The following is a 13,889-nucleotide window of genomic DNA, read 5'->3' on the forward strand; positions in this document are numbered from 1 at the left end:
CTCCAGTGACCTAGGCAGATAAGTTTCATAGAGAAATGAGTTATGTGTAATGGATTGTGCTGGTAACCAAGCGCTTCTCTAGCAGCTATCGTTCATTTGTGCTGATTCAGTCAGAGTACAAAGGTCACTTCAGGGGCATTGTCAACGCGCATAGAGTTCCATTGATAACTCGGTTGATAACCACTGGAGGAATTCGTAGCTCCGCCAAAAAGTTCTCTACGAATACAGTCGGTGTCCAACATACGTCAGACTTGGCATCGATCCGGAAGATCCCACACGCGCCACTTGTTTTCAATTCTTTTGGTTTGGGTCTAAGGCTATCTCGAGTTAGCTGATAGCCAGCAAAACAATGGAAATATGTAGGTGAAAACGGTAGCGGTTCTCTAAAATTTGCGCCTAATTCCATTAGTGAATGATTCACTGGCTTAAACCACCACTCAAAAGTCTGAAAGAAATTGGACCCGGGCTTGAATTATAAGCTAGTCGCTTCTTATTGCCTTTTTATAATTTCGTCCATCATTTAAATCTTCGTGTATTGAATTATCTATTATCGGAATTTCACCATTATTTAAAACTACATTTGAATGACATCATCATATAGTATTGAAAAGAAAGCTGATTTATCAAATTTCTTGAATGTAATGAGGAACTTGCATTAAATGGCAACTAAGGAGGAGTCGTTGATCCCCAGAGAATTCTTATCAACTGTCTGATACAAGCTCTTTTCACTGTATAGAAAAGTATATTATACAAATTAATTGAGTGAAAAAGCTCTAAAAGCAGCCATGTACATTCGTTTTCAATTAGCCCCGCCACTAATGATGACAAATACCATAAACACATTCACAAACATAATATATGTAGTATAAAGCTTTGTGCGCTATCACAAAGAGCAGAGCCAGCAAAAACATTCAACTGATTTCGCATAAACAACTCGCAATCAAACAAAGAAATGTTATAGCTATTACATATATATATTCCATAGGTTCTTCGGAGAAATCCGCCATTGGATCGATCGATAATGTTTACAATTTAAATTTTAAGTATACTTTTCTTTGTTCGATTATTTGGCATCGGCGAAGCCCACACGATCGTTGCCCATGTCAAACTCGGTGTAGTATTTGCCAATGAAAACGTCACCCAGAATCCACAAGGGTCCGTTTGGTGGGGGGATGTCCATGCCCATGAAGCCGGACAGACAGATGGTCTTGCCCATCTGAGCCACACGGAGAATATAGTCCTTGCCCTCGAGCTCGAAAGTCTTTCCGCCCAGCACAAACTTGATTACCGGCAGTTGGGGAATGAGATCGCAAGAAACCAAATACTAGAGTAGAAAATTAAGAGGATTAGCAGTGCTTAATGTGAGAACTTAGAGCATGGTACTTACCTGACCACCGATAATGGGAGTTCCACCAATCTTCTGGTTAATAGAGGTGGCCTCCTCCAAGGGAGCAGCAATTAGTGAGGTGCCGGTGTCAGCGATCACTTGGCAACCGCCCTTGCACAGCTGCAAATCGCCAATGGAGGCGGCATCCATCTTGATTTGCCAGTAGGCCTTGCGGGTAACGGGCAAGTAGGTGAATTCACCAGTGTAGTGGTTGGGATCGGAGCCGCCAAAGATAATCTCACCGCCCTCGGGAGAGGCGGGATCGCGATTCAGGTAGAATGAGAACACCGGAGCGGAGATCAAACCCTGTTCGTACATGGCGTAAAATGGCGGCTTCACCTTGTCCACCGAGATGGAGCTGTAACCCAGGCCTAGGATGCCGTCGAACTTGGCAGCCACGAAGACCAGGCCCGGCTCACTGAGCGCCTCGGCGAATGTCTGATCCTTGATGTCCAGGCCGGCAATGGACACCGTATCCGTGGACAGGTATCCAGACAAGCTGCCCGAGCCGTAATGGATGGCGAACTCAGTGCCGTTCTTGGTGTAGGTCTTTGACTTGGAGGCATCGTACTTGTTGTGCATCAAACAGGCGATGTTGGTCAGATGGCACTTCTTGGACGGCACCCACAAGTTCGAGGAGCCGGTGTCGAAAACCACACGGAAGTTCTGCGGCGGCGAGCCAATGGCAATTGGGCCATAGTACTGCGCGTCCATGTAGTTGGACAGCGGTTCCGGCACATCGCCTCCGCCGTACCTAATGCGCAATTGCTGCAGCTCCGTGCCCACATCCGCAAAGTGCCGGCGGGCCGACTGGAATTTGTGGAGCGGTACACGCAGCAATCCGGGTTTTTCCTGCGAATTCGGGTGGGCCACGGCCGCAGCCAGGAAGGCGACTAGCAGCAGTGCAACCTTCTGCATTTCGAGTTCTATGTTTCGCTTCTCTGGTAGCTAAAACTGCAATGATCGCTGCAGTTAATTAAATATTGCGGTACAGCGAAAATGATTCAGCACAGATAATGTACTAAATTTTGCTTGGCGCGTCGTTTTGACTAGAGAGATTCGATAGTTTCTTTGGAAACTAATGGAATTCTTGAGTTTTCGGAATGTTTTTCTTTTTAATATTTCGCTTTTATATATATACTACAAATCTATCATTATTTCTACACATTTAGGAAGAGCATGTATCATCACTACGATCTTAGTCCAGAGACATTAGGCGAAAGCTTAAAAAGTTTTTCTCATCTTTCATTTTAAGACGCTTTTATGAGCAAACTATTAACAATTATGAGGAGCAACGTTAATATATTAATAATAATAAAGATAAAAATCGTTGGGAGCGGGTCGAAGCTGAATTTCAAATCTTAAGTTTTATATATAAATTCTAATAAATTCAAGATTACATGGGAATTATGTATTAAAATATGAATAGTAAGTAATATTTTGAGCTTACATGGTTCTAAAATATTACAAAAAGTAGACTTCTTATAGTCACCTAAAATTCAGAGAAATAATTTTATACTATTGATTAAAAGCAAATAAAAGTATTAAATATAGACAAAAGATATAAATTCAATATAAAATGTTTAAAACCGAATTCGGAAGTCAAAGAAAACTTTGTGCACAGACTGGGCAAGACTTTCGAAATAGTCAGTTGGTTTTCAACTATCCTTAATAATAGCTAATCCTTTCTAGTACTTTTTACAATCACTTATTACTCGACAAAGTTTTGACTTGACCTTAGCACAGACATCCAAATCGGAGATTAGGTCGTCAATGTTCGTTCGGAACGGAGTTACTCTAGCAGTATCCTCGAATGACTGTTTGGCGCGCCGTAGTCTTTCGTGAATCTCACTCATATCGAGCATCTTCCCAATAGAAAGCTCATGGTTGGTGGACAATAGTACCGAGAAGAGAACGGCGGACTCCAGGGTGACTTTGCTTCGATACCCAACGCAGGTTTTCTGCTCCATTTCATCGCTTTCCATGAGCACGGTTTGACATCTTTTCAGTGAATCGCCTTTCTATAAAAATCGACCAAAAATTAATATTGTACTTGTACATTAAGAAAGAGAGATATACTATAAGACTAAAAATGTCATGTGCCTGGTAAAAACAATATTAACTGCATAAGGATAGATTAAAGGTTTGACCACTGTAAATATATTGGAATAATGTGCAAATACAGCGTCATAAATAAATAAAGCTACATATTTTTTATTAACGAAAGCGATTTTATGTAGATACATGCATATATGTATATGCGTGTAAATAGCAAATTTATATCAAAATGATTTGCCGACAGATATGCTTACCTTCATCTTCTTGATATCTTCAGGTTGGATAAAATGCTTCTGAGGCTGGACTACAAACCGAGCTGCAAGGTCACAATCCGGAGTATACTGGTAGCCTTGGTCAACTCGCCTGAAGAACGGATGCAGATCCAGAAGCTTGAGGCGTTTTTGGGCCATCTCCGGAAGCTGATAGTTGTCCAGTTGGGGCAGAACTTCGGTTAGGAATAAATGGCACACTTCCTTGGCAGTGAGATCCCTGAAAGCCTCGTTCCTGGTGTTCCATTCCTTCCAGGCTGAAGCATCCTGAATGTAAAACAGGCGGCATGACGCCACAGCGTAGTCGATCAACTCCCTGTGGATCGACTGTTCAGCATCGTGCAAAAGCGTAGATCGAGCAATACGGCCGATATTGGCATTAAACGCCGCTTCGTCCACAGTTTCGTCCATTTTCTTTTCCAATATAATACATTTTAATATAAAACAGTAAAGAATCGGTTTAATTTCAACGTGCGCTTTCAGAGCTGCACTCTTTTTGTAATCGATAACTGCTGTGTATCGTATGCGGTACTATTGACCGCATAACATAATATTAGGGAATATTTGCGAAATAGAATCATCTAGAAATAAAATAATCTCCTAACAACAAATGTACTCCTATAATTTGAACATAATATTTAATTCTTATTTATGTGAGCTAATAATAATTTCCCATGCACAGAAGCTTACCTCAATGTAGAGTATTTGGAGTGCGACCACTGGCCTTTTTTCTCTCTCATTGAACAGCTGATAGAGTCGCCATATCGTTATACAGTTATGTTTACACTCGCTTCATATTGGCGCGAATCATTCAAGATCGTGGGTTAAATCAAATTAGTACAAATCAAATCAGGATTTTTCATTCATGTTCAGGTTCTTCCGCTGCAGGCGATGAAGCGTACAAAGGCGCAGAAGGCAGGTCCTTCCAAAAAGGCAGCAAAAAGCGAGAAAGCCAGCTCCAAGCCCAAAAGTGACCAGGAAAGCAGTGATGAGGAGGCCTCCACATCGAAGGCTTTGTTGGTTTCTAAGCCGGATTACCAAAACTTCGAGCAGTTTCTCACCCACTTGGAACACCAGCGAGTCTGCACGGCAGCCAGCATACAGGAATTCTCTTTTCGGAAGAAACGAGTGCGCGTTCTGTCCAAAACAGAAGATGTAAAGGAATCCAGCCTAGGCGGCGTCGTCTACTGGATGTCCCGCGACGGACGCGTCCAGGACAACTGGGCACTGCTCTTTGCGCAGCGTCTGGCTCTCAAGCTGGAATTACCCTTAACCGTGGTATTTTGCCTAGTTCCCAAATTCCTGAATGCTACTATCAGGCACTACAAATTCATGATGGGCGGCCTGCAGGAGGTGGAGCAGCAGTGTCGCGCCCTGGACATACCTTTTCACCTGCTGATGGGCCCTGCTGTGGAAAAATTGCCACAATTTGTGAAATCCAAGGACATCGGAGCCGTTGTCTGTGACTTTGCTCCGCTGCGTTTGCCCCGGCAATGGGTCGAGGATGTGGGCAAGGCACTGCCCCAGACCGTGCCGTTGGTGCAAGTTGATGCTCACAATGTAGTCCCGTTGTGGGTGGCCTCCGACAAACAGGAGTACGCTGCGCGTACCATCCGCAACAAGATCAACTCCAAGCTAGGGGAGTACCTTAGCGAATTCCCACCGGTTGTGCAGCATCCTCATGGAACTGGCTGCAAGAATGTAAAAGCCGTGGACTGGTCAGCTGCCTATGCTTCACTGCAGTGCGACATGGAAGTGGACGAGGTGCAGTGGGCCAAGCCGGGCTATAAGGCGGCCTGCCAGCAGCTCTACGAGTTCTGCAGTCGTCGTTTGCGCCATTTCAATGACAAGCGAAACGATCCCACGGCAGACGCCTTGTCCGGACTCTCGCCGTGGCTGCACTTTGGTCATATTTCGGCTCAGCGCTGTGCTCTGGAGGTGCAGCGGTTTCGAGGGCAACACAAAGCCTCGGCGGATGCGTTTTGCGAGGAGGCCATTGTGCGCCGCGAACTGGCGGATAACTTTTGCTTCTACAACGAGCACTATGATAGTCTTAAAGGTCTTAGTTCTTGGGCATATCAAACGCTGGATGCACATCGAAAGGACAAGCGAGATCCCTGCTACAACTTAGAGGAACTAGAGAAGGTTCACCAGGAATCTTTTTCTTTTGATTTGTGACTAAAATGATTTTATAATTTTTCACTAGTCTCTCACCTATGACGACCTGTGGAACTCGGCGCAACTGCAGCTCGTGCGCGAGGGAAAAATGCACGGCTTTTTGCGCATGTACTGGGCCAAAAAGATTCTGGAATGGACTGCGACACCGGAACAGGCGTTGGAGTACGCGATCCTGCTGAACGACAAGTACAGTCTGGATGGACGCGACCCCAACGGCTATGTCGGCTGCATGTGGTCCATAGGCGGCGTCCATGACATGGGCTGGAAGGAGCGGGCTATCTTCGGTAAGGTTCGCTACATGAACTATCAAGGATGCCGCCGCAAATTCGATGTAAACGCCTTTGTCATGCGATACGGCGGTAAGGTGCACAAGAAGAAATAAAACGCTGTTGGAATTGCCTTTGTTTTGAATGCAAGCCAAGAGCATTTTTTATTTAACCATAGATCCAAGGAGAGGCTTTATAAAATATGACAAAATTACAGCTAGCGGGACAGAACTTAGTCCTTCTCGGCGATCTTGGTAAGGTGTTCCTCGATCTCCCGCTCATCCAGAATGCGGAAAGTGGGATCAGACTTGCTGACCACGCCGATCTCAATGCCATTCGGCTTGAAGTCTATAGCGAGCACGCTGGACAGACAGGTGATGGCCAGCTGAATCGCTTTCTCCTCGGACAAGTTGGGCTTGTACTTCTTTTCCAGATAGCTGTTGGCCTCCAGAGTCTTGGCACCCACACAGCAGGCCTTGAACCCGCTGAAGTAGCCAGCCGGGTCCGTCTTGTAAACGCTGGGTCCGATTTCATTGTCGTACGCTATCAGCACCATGCTGCAGCCGAGCGGACGCATCTCGGCATTCTGGGTGTACACCTGGTTGATATCTGCAATTCGACGACACAGCACATCCACGGGCATTTCATAGCCATACTTGTAACGGAAGTTGGCGGCCTCGTATCTGGCCTTCTGCACCTGTGAGCGGGAATCAGCTAGGGGAGAGAAATAATTTTAAGTATTTAGTGACATTTGGTTTGATATGACCTTTATTCTTGCTGAAGCACCCAGTGAAAACTACTTTTGGAGTTGGCTCCACGCTAGACGCCTTTGCCTTAATGTCTGGCAAGCTGGCAAGCTGTTGCTTCTGATTTTAGCACAATCATAAGTGAAAAACAGTTCGAAAGACCCTACCATACTTCTCGGACTTTCGACAGACAGAATAAATGAATTGAAATAGAAAATCACACCCATTTATCCCTAGAATTTCGAGAAACCCCTATCAAAAATGGAATAACTCTGTGTTAACTCGGCTGGAATATGACTCGAATCATGCCGGGATTAATAAGAATTTAAAGTATCTATGGTTCTTACCCATGCGTCCGGTCATTGCGCATCCAATGTCCTTGGTGATGCGGAATAGGTGGGTCACCGTTTCAGGCACAATGTTCTTCTCGGTCACTTTTTTTTGGGTGGCCACCACGGCACAGTCACCACTCTTCAGCGCCACCGTGGTGATGTTCTCCTGGGCAATAGCCTTGAAGGCGTACTCTGGCGGGGAAAGGAAAATGTCAGACTGGATGCAATGGAGCGGCAAGTGCGAGGATACTCACCCACTTGGTAGAGGCGTCCCTCCGGAGAGAAGATCGTAATGTGTCTGTCAAAGCCGGCTGAACTTCCGCGAGACATGATGCTTTCTTCTTGCTTCGGTAGCTGCAATAGATAACGCCGGTTAAAATGCAGTTCTCAAGTCTGCCGCAAGCAACACACCTTTTGAACAATTAAAATTTACAAATTTGTATATAGCAGGGAAAATGTCGCTTCAAATCGAACCTACTGTGCAAAATTCAGATTGTCATTCCCAGCCCGAAAATGGACCTAAAAAATACCAAAAAGCAACGCGCGCTGGGACCTATCGTTTATCGTTGAAATCGAATATATGGAAAAAGCCAAATATAGTTAAGCTAAGCTTAAAAAATGGTTACACATTCCAATATTTATTGGGAATTCTTGTAAATTTTTAAAAATAGAGCAAAGTGATTTGTAAAATAAAATGTTTACAAACATAAGTAAATTGATAAATTAATAATGTATATATCTATATTTATATATCGTATATAATTTCTTTTTTGATGTTTACGAAAAAATTTCTTTAGTAAAAAAAGCTATTTAGCACAAGCTAGATCTAACTGGAATTAAGGCAGTTGGCCGTAACTAATCACAGTTAAACCTATCGACAATCGATAACGTCGCGGTGCCGTGCGTAAGTGATGGCCAACTCTAGCTGGATGTAACCATTGAGAATACGAGGTAAATATTGGTCAATAACAGCGGAGAACGCTGCAATTGCGGATTATTTGGGAGTCAAGTGCGCGTTACCGGCACCGAAAATGCACGAGGATGATCTGAAGAGTCAGTTGACCATCGCGCGGAACGAGATCAACAATCTCAGGTGCGTTTAAGACAGGCAAATTGCCATGAGTGTCCTTTTGCTACTGGTATAGTTCAAGTTCACACCGATTTTGCCTTGACCATGATGCAGGCAGCAAGTGCGCAACCTGCAGCATGTGCAGCGCAAGGACATTGAGACGATAACCCGCCTGCTGCAGGACTTCCGCTGCGAGGGGTGTGCAAACAACAACAAGAGCGCCAAGGACAAGGTCGCCGGCGAGAAGCAGGAGCACCAGCAGCAGACACAGGACCAGCAAACTAGCCAAGGTCAGGTGCGTTTGACCCTCCCACACACTGAAAGACACATACAAACCTCGCACCCAATCCTTAGAGCAATCATACCAATGGAGGGAACTGCTTGGGAGAGGACTACGCACACTTTCGGCCTATAGGAGTGATCCGGACAGCGTTCCCAGAGAAGCGGGCCGTGCCGAGGCAGTCAATTGTGGGCAGTCGCCTGCGGGGTATCATCCAACTCAACGACGGTGTGTTCACCAATCCGGAGCACTCCTTGGAGGGACTGGAGGACTTCTCGCATCTGTGGCTCATCTACCATTTCCACCGCAACAATGCCCACCCCAAGGCTAAGGTGGCGCCTCCCCGCCTCGGCGGCGAGCGGGTGGGTGTGTTTTCCACACGATCTCCACACCGCCCGTGTCCCATTGGTCTCTCGTTGGTGGAGATTGAGAAGATCGAGAACGCCACTATTAGTTTCTTTGGTACGGACATGGTAGACGGCACACCCGTGTTGGACATTAAGCCCTACATTCCACACTACGATGCACCATCCTTGAGCGTTGACTCAGGTACGTTGGACGAGCATCAAGCAGAAATGCAACTAAAGTTCTTGTCCCGGATAGGAAGAACGTCTGTTGGACCGCATGAGAGCAGCCTGGACTTCTACGACTCTAGACAGGAGCCTGACGGAGAGGAATCGGACTTGGAGCTGTATGGAGCAGCTGGCTACAGCGGAACCGCGGGCATTGGAGCTGATGCTATTCTGCCGCCACCCAGCGCCGTGCGAGTGCCCAACTGGGTGGTGGCCAGCAATAGACTCAGCGTGACCTTTAACGAGCATGCCGAGGCGCAGTTGAAGGAGCTGCAGGTGGAGAAGCAGTGCATCGTGGACATTCTGGAGGCGGATCCGCGCTCCGTTTACTTGCGCACAAAATACGGCTCGCAAATATTTACCTTCCAGCTGCGGGAGGTCACGGTGACGTGCAAATTCGATGACAAGGCCGGCACGGTGACTGTGGTTCAGGTCCGGCGCAACGAGAATGTCCAGGTTACCGCCCTGGACGGCGACCTGCGCAGCGCCTAACTTATGGATTATTGCAATTGATATTCGTTAATTGACGATTTGTGTTAAGCTTAAGTGTATTGTGTTGAGGAGCTTTTACCTTTGGCGTTTCAATTTTGCTCTAGAATACAGGACATTCTTAAATATATGTATGAGGCTTGTTTCCCACGCAAATAAATTGTTTTCTTTCAAGTATCTTAACGCGTGGGTATTTAAAGTGTTTAAAGATTTTAACAGGCATATTTTTTTACTTTATTTTCAGCATTATGGGCGACTTGAGCTGGAAAGATTTCTTAGGCCAGGCCAAGCAGTTCCTTGAAATGTCCCAGAAGTTGGGTGATAATTGGATGTTGGAGCAAAAGGTATCACCAAGTGCGGATTTTATAATTCGGCATAATTGATTTATACATTTTCCATCCCAATTTAGGACTCGAATGAACCGAATACCTACCTCAAATATAGTCAAAAGATTAAATGCCAAGGTGGCAAGGACAACTCGGCTGAGTTGGTTAGTGTGGAGTATCATGTGGTCTTTAGTGTTTCCTATCAAGTACCAATGTTGTTCTTCCAGGCACACAGATCAGGTATTTATTTATGTCACAAAATCTCACTAGATGTGCAAATAATCCCTCTTCTCATAGATGGAAGCCTTCTGGATCTGGAGGCCATCTGGCGACTGTTCATGCCCGAATCGAAGGCCAGCGATCTCCACCAGATACTCACCCAGATGGATCACCCGGTGCTGTTCAGACCCTTCATGGCACTGCATCCATGCCGCACCGCCGAAGTGCTAAAGCAGTTCGGAAAGCCCAGCTCCAACCAGGTGCTTACCTTCATCAGTCTGTACGGACCACATGTGCAGTTGCACCTGCAAAATGCGTACGGCTTAAGCCAAGATTTTACGTAATTTGAATTTATTGGTGGTTGTTTTAAACACTGGTTATAGGAGTATACATGTATGGATAATATGGCTTATGCACTTTACAGTTTTACATTTCGTTCCCTATTTTAGAGTGGTTACACCTTAACTTGGGACCCCATCGCCACCAGTTCTCGGCACGAGTGAAGATCCATGGGGCGTAGGGTCGTAGCATGACATGACACCTGAAGCAGCACATCAGTGAATAATTTAAGTTGAAAACGAAAATCTAATGGAGCTACGAAAGGAACCCAGCTTTGTACACAGATTATAACTTCGCTTAGGCGATACATTCAACTACTTAGGCATTAATATATCATCGCTTAACGTAGTGTATAGTTTTCAAGTTCCACTTGCTATTTTCGTTCATTTCTTGGTAATTTCTTGGTAATATCAACTAGTAGCTACTTTTCGATTACTTCGATTTAACATTAGACAGGTATACGCTTACATCTAGTTGTACTGTACACAAGCGTGGCCTTGCTGAGCCGCTTTGCTTTGCATTTTACTAATATTAAGTGGTTCATTTATAATTAATGTTAACTGGCTACTGTGTGGCATTAGCGGCGTCCCGGCGCTGGCACCAAATCCCCGTCTTCCTGGCGGAGCCGAGGACTCGTGGGCGCGGGGAATCGCATTGAAAATGTTTATTTGCAAAATTAAATCGACTTTTATGTATATTACGTTGGTTTGCAATAGTAGTTCGACAGTATACACGTCCGTACATTAAGAATTAATCGTGTGCAGTGCGGATATCCTGCTGAGGAAGTCCAAGGTCCAAGGGTTAGGATGGCACGTACGAGGAGAACTCAATTTGGACTCGGCAAATGACTAGGATAAGTCGACGCGCTCCATAACATTAGGTGTGAGAAGTGTATGTAAGAAACTATGGTTCGTCTTCGAAGTTAGCTTTAATATTCCAAACTACTTAGGGGGCGTAACGATTCGAAGGACACATTATATTGCGAGTATATCCAATTAACATTCCATCTGAGAAGTGCCTCTCATATTACCTAATAGTTCAAAAATAGTGCTCTTTGGTTGCGTGCTATTCAATAACTATCAGCTAGTAGTTATTTGATTCTAGGGACACTACGTTTAACAAACAAGATTATTGGTGATTTCACTTTACCAGATTTGCACTACTTAGTGCTTTGCGTCCAAAAATGTACACGTGGTCTGGGAAATTCTTGGAATGTGGTTTTTCGATTTGAAATTTACCTGGGCGGTTAAATTTACTGATGGGGGTGAGAAAAGTAGGGTATTCTTCTATGAGTATTGTATTTGTGAGGACCTTATTGGCACTTAACATACATATACGACTATACGAAATATACAATAAATATATGCTATGTATGTATTGTTCAACATCCGGTTCGTGTCCTCTCAATATATGTGTTCATATATAAAATTTCGTTTAAAGCTGCACCATTTAGTTGACACTTGCATCATGCCAAGTTACATTTGTTTCGCTATATACAATATAAATTACCAAAAAAAATAAAAGTTAGGTTCGTAGTTCAGTGGCGAGTGCTGCTCAAATGCAAAATCTCGAGTCGGAAATCAAATGATATGTGTGTTGGTTCTACATACGTCGGTAGACGTATACATATATCCTGTCGATCCCAGCAACACCCGCCACTGCTTATAAATGACGGAATAAATTACATACTCGTACTTAGCCTAGGGCATAAAATTCGCACTACTATTAGCTGTTTGGTTTTTGTGTTTGGTTTGTTGTTCTGGTTGCTTGGTTGGTCTCATTTCAGTTGCATCTTTGGACAAATTTCGCTATGCTATCGCTTTTAAAGTGTGTTCTTAAAATATCCGGTGGCCTAAAGCCGTCGCAGTATTGCTATGTATGTATATATACAGCCACCGCACTCGGATGCCATTGGAATGGACTTGACTCGGTTGTATATTTGGCTAGTCTAACACTAAATATAAAGCTCTGTAACTCACTCGACATACATGCATACAAGAATACATACACATATAGCAGATCTACACATATCATATCATATCATGTCATATCATAAGGGAAGCCTTAACCTAGGGTTAACCAATTCGATGCGATCGCGGGTGGACTGGGCTAAAGCTATTGACGCTAGGCTATGTTGTGGACGGTGGTGCTTCTAGTGACGATCCGAAAGTCATCATCCAGCTCATCGGCCGACTCCTGGGCACTCCGGCCCATGAAGTCGCTCGATGCGCTGCGCCTGAATCAGCTGCACAGCAGGTTAAAGAATCCGCGTCCCTTCTCCGACCGCGGTGCCATCAGCATGGGCACCTGGTTCTTGTGGGTCACCTTGATCTGCAGCGAGGAAATCCAATTAGACTGATTCACCATTATCAGTTTGTAGATCACTCACCGTGCAGGGCATCTGCATCCAGGGCTCGCCATCTATCTGCATGGGAAATGTTTTCTTCGTCTTGATGATCACCTCGCTGCACTGGGCCAGGCGACGTCCCGATGCGCGGAGTCCAGTCCTCACCTGGCCCATGTGCAGGCAGTTCTCCAGCCCAATCACCTCGATGAGCCGATCGCCAAAGTCTAGAAAGGACATGTGTTGAGTAAGTTCACATATATCCAAAAAGGTCATAGTTGCCTTACCCTGAATGGCCACCGAGAGGTCCACGGAATTGAAGCTGGTGGCGGAGAACTCCTTGTCGCCGGCGCGGAGCTTCTTGCTCTTGCCGAAGGGGCCGGCGCTCTTGCGTATCCGCTTCTGGGACAGGTGCTCGCCCCACAGGTTGGAGCCGCCGTGTGTGTACGGGATGTTGAGCAGGGCCACTCCCTGCAGGTGGGGTCCGTTGGCCAAGTCCAGGGCCACGCCATCGCACTGCAAATACGGAGCGAAGGTTACACGCTGCGCAGCTATCGTTCCAGCATCCGCTAATGAATCACGGACGACGGGTGGCCGCCACATCGATTGCATCTTCCCCATCCACTTACCACAATCTCGATGCTCTCGTGGAGATTCTTGCAGGATGCCGCAAATGTCTCGGATGTTGCATACTCGAAGTACCACAGCTTGTTCTTCATGCGGCTGTTGAATTTGTGCGGGTTTTTCTCACGCTCCAGGTGGAACTTGACGCAGATGGCGGCGTCCTGGGGAAACAGAATCAGTGCGGTGTGGGATGAGTTGGGTGCGAGGCCAGTTGAAAGGTCAGCTGGATAGCGCGCCATTCAGGGTCACGTTCGGATTGCACTCGACCGCGATTGCTATTTGCCATTCAGACTTTCCCAGAAATCTCAATTAGATTGACACTCCTGCCATGGCTGCCATGGCAAACCACTTGGATTGGATCCGATTGGTCCAACCGCAGCAATGCTCATTA

General features: G+C 45.6%; 7 protein-coding genes across 14 annotated transcripts in view; 3 read left to right on the forward strand and 4 right to left on the reverse strand.

Annotated features, from left to right (window-relative positions):
• Positions 1-955: 955 nt before the first annotated feature.
• Positions 956-2,402, reverse strand: LOC6733436 (lysosomal aspartic protease). The gene is made up of 2 exons (XM_002080457.4): positions 1,388-2,402; positions 956-1,324 (listed from the first exon to the last, which is right to left on the reverse strand). The coding sequence occupies exons 1-2, from the start codon at positions 2,303-2,305 to the stop codon at positions 1,064-1,066; spliced, it is 1,179 nt and encodes a 392-aa protein (XP_002080493.2). The 5' UTR covers positions 2,306-2,402; the 3' UTR covers positions 956-1,063.
• Positions 2,403-2,776: 374 nt separating this feature from the next.
• On the reverse strand, positions 2,777-4,244 carry LOC27209276. The gene is made up of 2 exons (XM_016184730.3): positions 3,700-4,244; positions 2,777-3,408 (listed from the first exon to the last, which is right to left on the reverse strand). The coding sequence occupies exons 1-2, from the start codon at positions 4,123-4,125 to the stop codon at positions 3,076-3,078; spliced, it is 759 nt and encodes a 252-aa protein (XP_016026386.1). The 5' UTR covers positions 4,126-4,244; the 3' UTR covers positions 2,777-3,075.
• A 147-nt stretch (positions 4,245-4,391) lies between these two features.
• LOC6733437 (deoxyribodipyrimidine photo-lyase) lies at positions 4,392-6,308 on the forward strand. Of its 2 annotated transcripts, none has more exons than XM_002080458.4 (3): positions 4,392-4,533; positions 4,588-5,859; positions 5,921-6,308. In XM_002080458.4, exons 1-3 carry the CDS (start codon positions 4,492-4,494, stop codon positions 6,272-6,274), a joined length of 1,668 nt encoding a protein of 555 aa, XP_002080494.3. In that variant the 5' UTR covers positions 4,392-4,491; the 3' UTR covers positions 6,275-6,308. The 2 variants fall into 2 exon arrangements, with proteins under 2 accessions (XP_002080494.3, XP_039148102.1); XM_039292168.2 differs by having other exon boundaries at positions 4,452-4,533; positions 4,603-5,859.
• LOC6733438 (proteasome subunit alpha type-6) lies at positions 6,288-7,803 on the reverse strand. Of its 2 annotated transcripts, none has more exons than XM_016167298.3 (4): positions 7,648-7,803; positions 7,491-7,590; positions 7,252-7,428; positions 6,288-6,872 (listed from the first exon to the last, which is right to left on the reverse strand). In XM_016167298.3, exons 2-4 carry the CDS (start codon positions 7,564-7,566, stop codon positions 6,391-6,393), a joined length of 735 nt encoding a protein of 244 aa, XP_016026387.1. In that variant the 5' UTR covers positions 7,567-7,590; positions 7,648-7,803; the 3' UTR covers positions 6,288-6,390. The 2 variants fall into 2 exon arrangements, with proteins under 2 accessions (XP_016026387.1, XP_039148104.1); XM_039292170.1 differs by having other exon boundaries at positions 7,715-7,732.
• Positions 7,804-8,079: 276 nt separating this feature from the next.
• Positions 8,080-11,227, forward strand: LOC6733440 (ubiquitin-like-conjugating enzyme ATG10). 2 transcript variants are annotated; one of them, XM_044922376.1, is made up of 5 exons: positions 8,080-8,187; positions 9,891-9,990; positions 10,056-10,212; positions 10,270-10,584; positions 10,641-11,227. In XM_044922376.1, the coding sequence occupies exons 2-4, from the start codon at positions 9,895-9,897 to the stop codon at positions 10,533-10,535; spliced, it is 519 nt and encodes a 172-aa protein (XP_044778311.1). In that variant the 5' UTR covers positions 8,080-8,187; positions 9,891-9,894; the 3' UTR covers positions 10,536-10,584; positions 10,641-11,227. The 2 variants fall into 2 exon arrangements, with proteins under 2 accessions (XP_044778311.1, XP_039147240.1); XM_039291306.2 differs by lacking the exon at positions 8,080-8,187 and having other exon boundaries at positions 9,875-9,990.
• Positions 8,181-9,802, forward strand: LOC6733439 (tRNA (adenine(37)-N6)-methyltransferase). 2 transcript variants are annotated; one of them, XM_016167601.3, is made up of 4 exons: positions 8,181-8,329; positions 8,420-8,600; positions 8,660-9,134; positions 9,189-9,802. In XM_016167601.3, the coding sequence occupies exons 1-4, from the start codon at positions 8,268-8,270 to the stop codon at positions 9,647-9,649; spliced, it is 1,179 nt and encodes a 392-aa protein (XP_016026390.1). In that variant the 5' UTR covers positions 8,181-8,267; the 3' UTR covers positions 9,650-9,802. The 2 variants fall into 2 exon arrangements, with proteins under 2 accessions (XP_016026390.1, XP_016026391.1); XM_016167602.3 differs by having other exon boundaries at positions 8,660-9,802.
• The window catches only part of LOC6733441 (diacylglycerol kinase 1), a 41,408-nt gene continuing 38,044 nt past the window's right edge, over positions 10,526-13,889 (reverse strand). For all 4 annotated transcript variants that reach the window (XM_039291302.2, XM_039291303.2, XM_039291304.2 and 1 more), the window contains 4 exons: positions 13,504-13,659; positions 13,162-13,390; positions 12,920-13,101; positions 10,526-12,861 (listed from right to left, as the gene is read on the reverse strand). In XM_039291302.2, the coding sequence (XP_039147236.1) occupies positions 12,772-12,861; positions 12,920-13,101; positions 13,162-13,390; positions 13,504-13,659 (657 nt within the window). In that variant the 3' untranslated portion in view covers positions 10,526-12,771. The remainder of the gene's footprint in view (positions 12,862-12,919; positions 13,102-13,161; positions 13,391-13,503; positions 13,660-13,889) is intronic.

This window comes from Drosophila simulans, chromosome 2R (assembly GCF_016746395.2).
Source record: "Drosophila simulans strain w501 chromosome 2R, Prin_Dsim_3.1, whole genome shotgun sequence".
Lineage (NCBI taxonomy): Eukaryota > Metazoa > Arthropoda > Insecta > Diptera > Drosophilidae > Drosophila > Drosophila simulans.

What these genes read in the sequence shown, in the direction of transcription:
- LOC6733436 (XM_002080457.4), bottom strand. Translation starts at nt 2,305, where the DNA reads ATGCAGAAGGTTGCACTGCTGCTAGTCGCCTTCCTGGCTGCGGCCGTG. An exon ending in CTCCCATTATCGGTGGTCAG is followed by an intron (nt 1,325 to 1,387) that starts GTAAGTACCATG and finishes TTTCTACTCTAG; the next exon opens with TATTTGGTTTCTTGCGATCT.
- LOC27209276 (XM_016184730.3), bottom strand. Translation starts at nt 4,125, where the DNA reads ATGGACGAAACTGTGGACGAAGCGGCGTTTAATGCCAATATCGGCCGT. An exon ending in AAGATATCAAGAAGATGAAG is followed by an intron (nt 3,409 to 3,699) that starts GTAAGCATATCT and finishes CGATTTTTATAG; the next exon opens with AAAGGCGATTCACTGAAAAG.
- LOC6733437 (XM_002080458.4), top strand. Translation starts at nt 4,492, where the DNA reads ATGTTTACACTCGCTTCATATTGGCGCGAATCATTCAAGATC. An exon ending in GGCGCGAATCATTCAAGATC is followed by an intron (nt 4,534 to 4,587) that starts GTGGGTTAAATC and finishes ATTCATGTTCAG; the next exon opens with GTTCTTCCGCTGCAGGCGAT. An exon ending in ACTTAGAGGAACTAGAGAAG is followed by an intron (nt 5,860 to 5,920) that starts GTTCACCAGGAA and finishes ATTTTTCACTAG; the next exon opens with TCTCTCACCTATGACGACCT.
- LOC6733438 (XM_016167298.3), bottom strand. Translation starts at nt 7,566, where the DNA reads ATGTCTCGCGGAAGTTCAGCCGGCTTTGACAGACACATTACGATCTTC. An exon ending in GGGACGCCTCTACCAAGTGG is followed by an intron (nt 7,429 to 7,490) that starts GTGAGTATCCTC and finishes TTTCCCCGCCAG; the next exon opens with AGTACGCCTTCAAGGCTATT. An exon ending in CGCAATGACCGGACGCATGG is followed by an intron (nt 6,873 to 7,251) that starts GTAAGAACCATA and finishes TCTCTCCCCTAG; the next exon opens with CTGATTCCCGCTCACAGGTG.
- LOC6733439 (XM_016167602.3), top strand. Translation starts at nt 8,268, where the DNA reads ATGCACGAGGATGATCTGAAGAGTCAGTTGACCATCGCGCGGAACGAG. An exon ending in AACGAGATCAACAATCTCAG is followed by an intron (nt 8,330 to 8,419) that starts GTGCGTTTAAGA and finishes ACCATGATGCAG; the next exon opens with GCAGCAAGTGCGCAACCTGC. An exon ending in AGCAAACTAGCCAAGGTCAG is followed by an intron (nt 8,601 to 8,659) that starts GTGCGTTTGACC and finishes CCCAATCCTTAG; the next exon opens with AGCAATCATACCAATGGAGG.
- LOC6733440 (XM_044922376.1), top strand. Translation starts at nt 9,895, where the DNA reads ATGGGCGACTTGAGCTGGAAAGATTTCTTAGGCCAGGCCAAGCAGTTC. An exon ending in ATTGGATGTTGGAGCAAAAG is followed by an intron (nt 9,991 to 10,055) that starts GTATCACCAAGT and finishes ATCCCAATTTAG; the next exon opens with GACTCGAATGAACCGAATAC. An exon ending in CTTCCAGGCACACAGATCAG is followed by an intron (nt 10,213 to 10,269) that starts GTATTTATTTAT and finishes CTCTTCTCATAG; the next exon opens with ATGGAAGCCTTCTGGATCTG.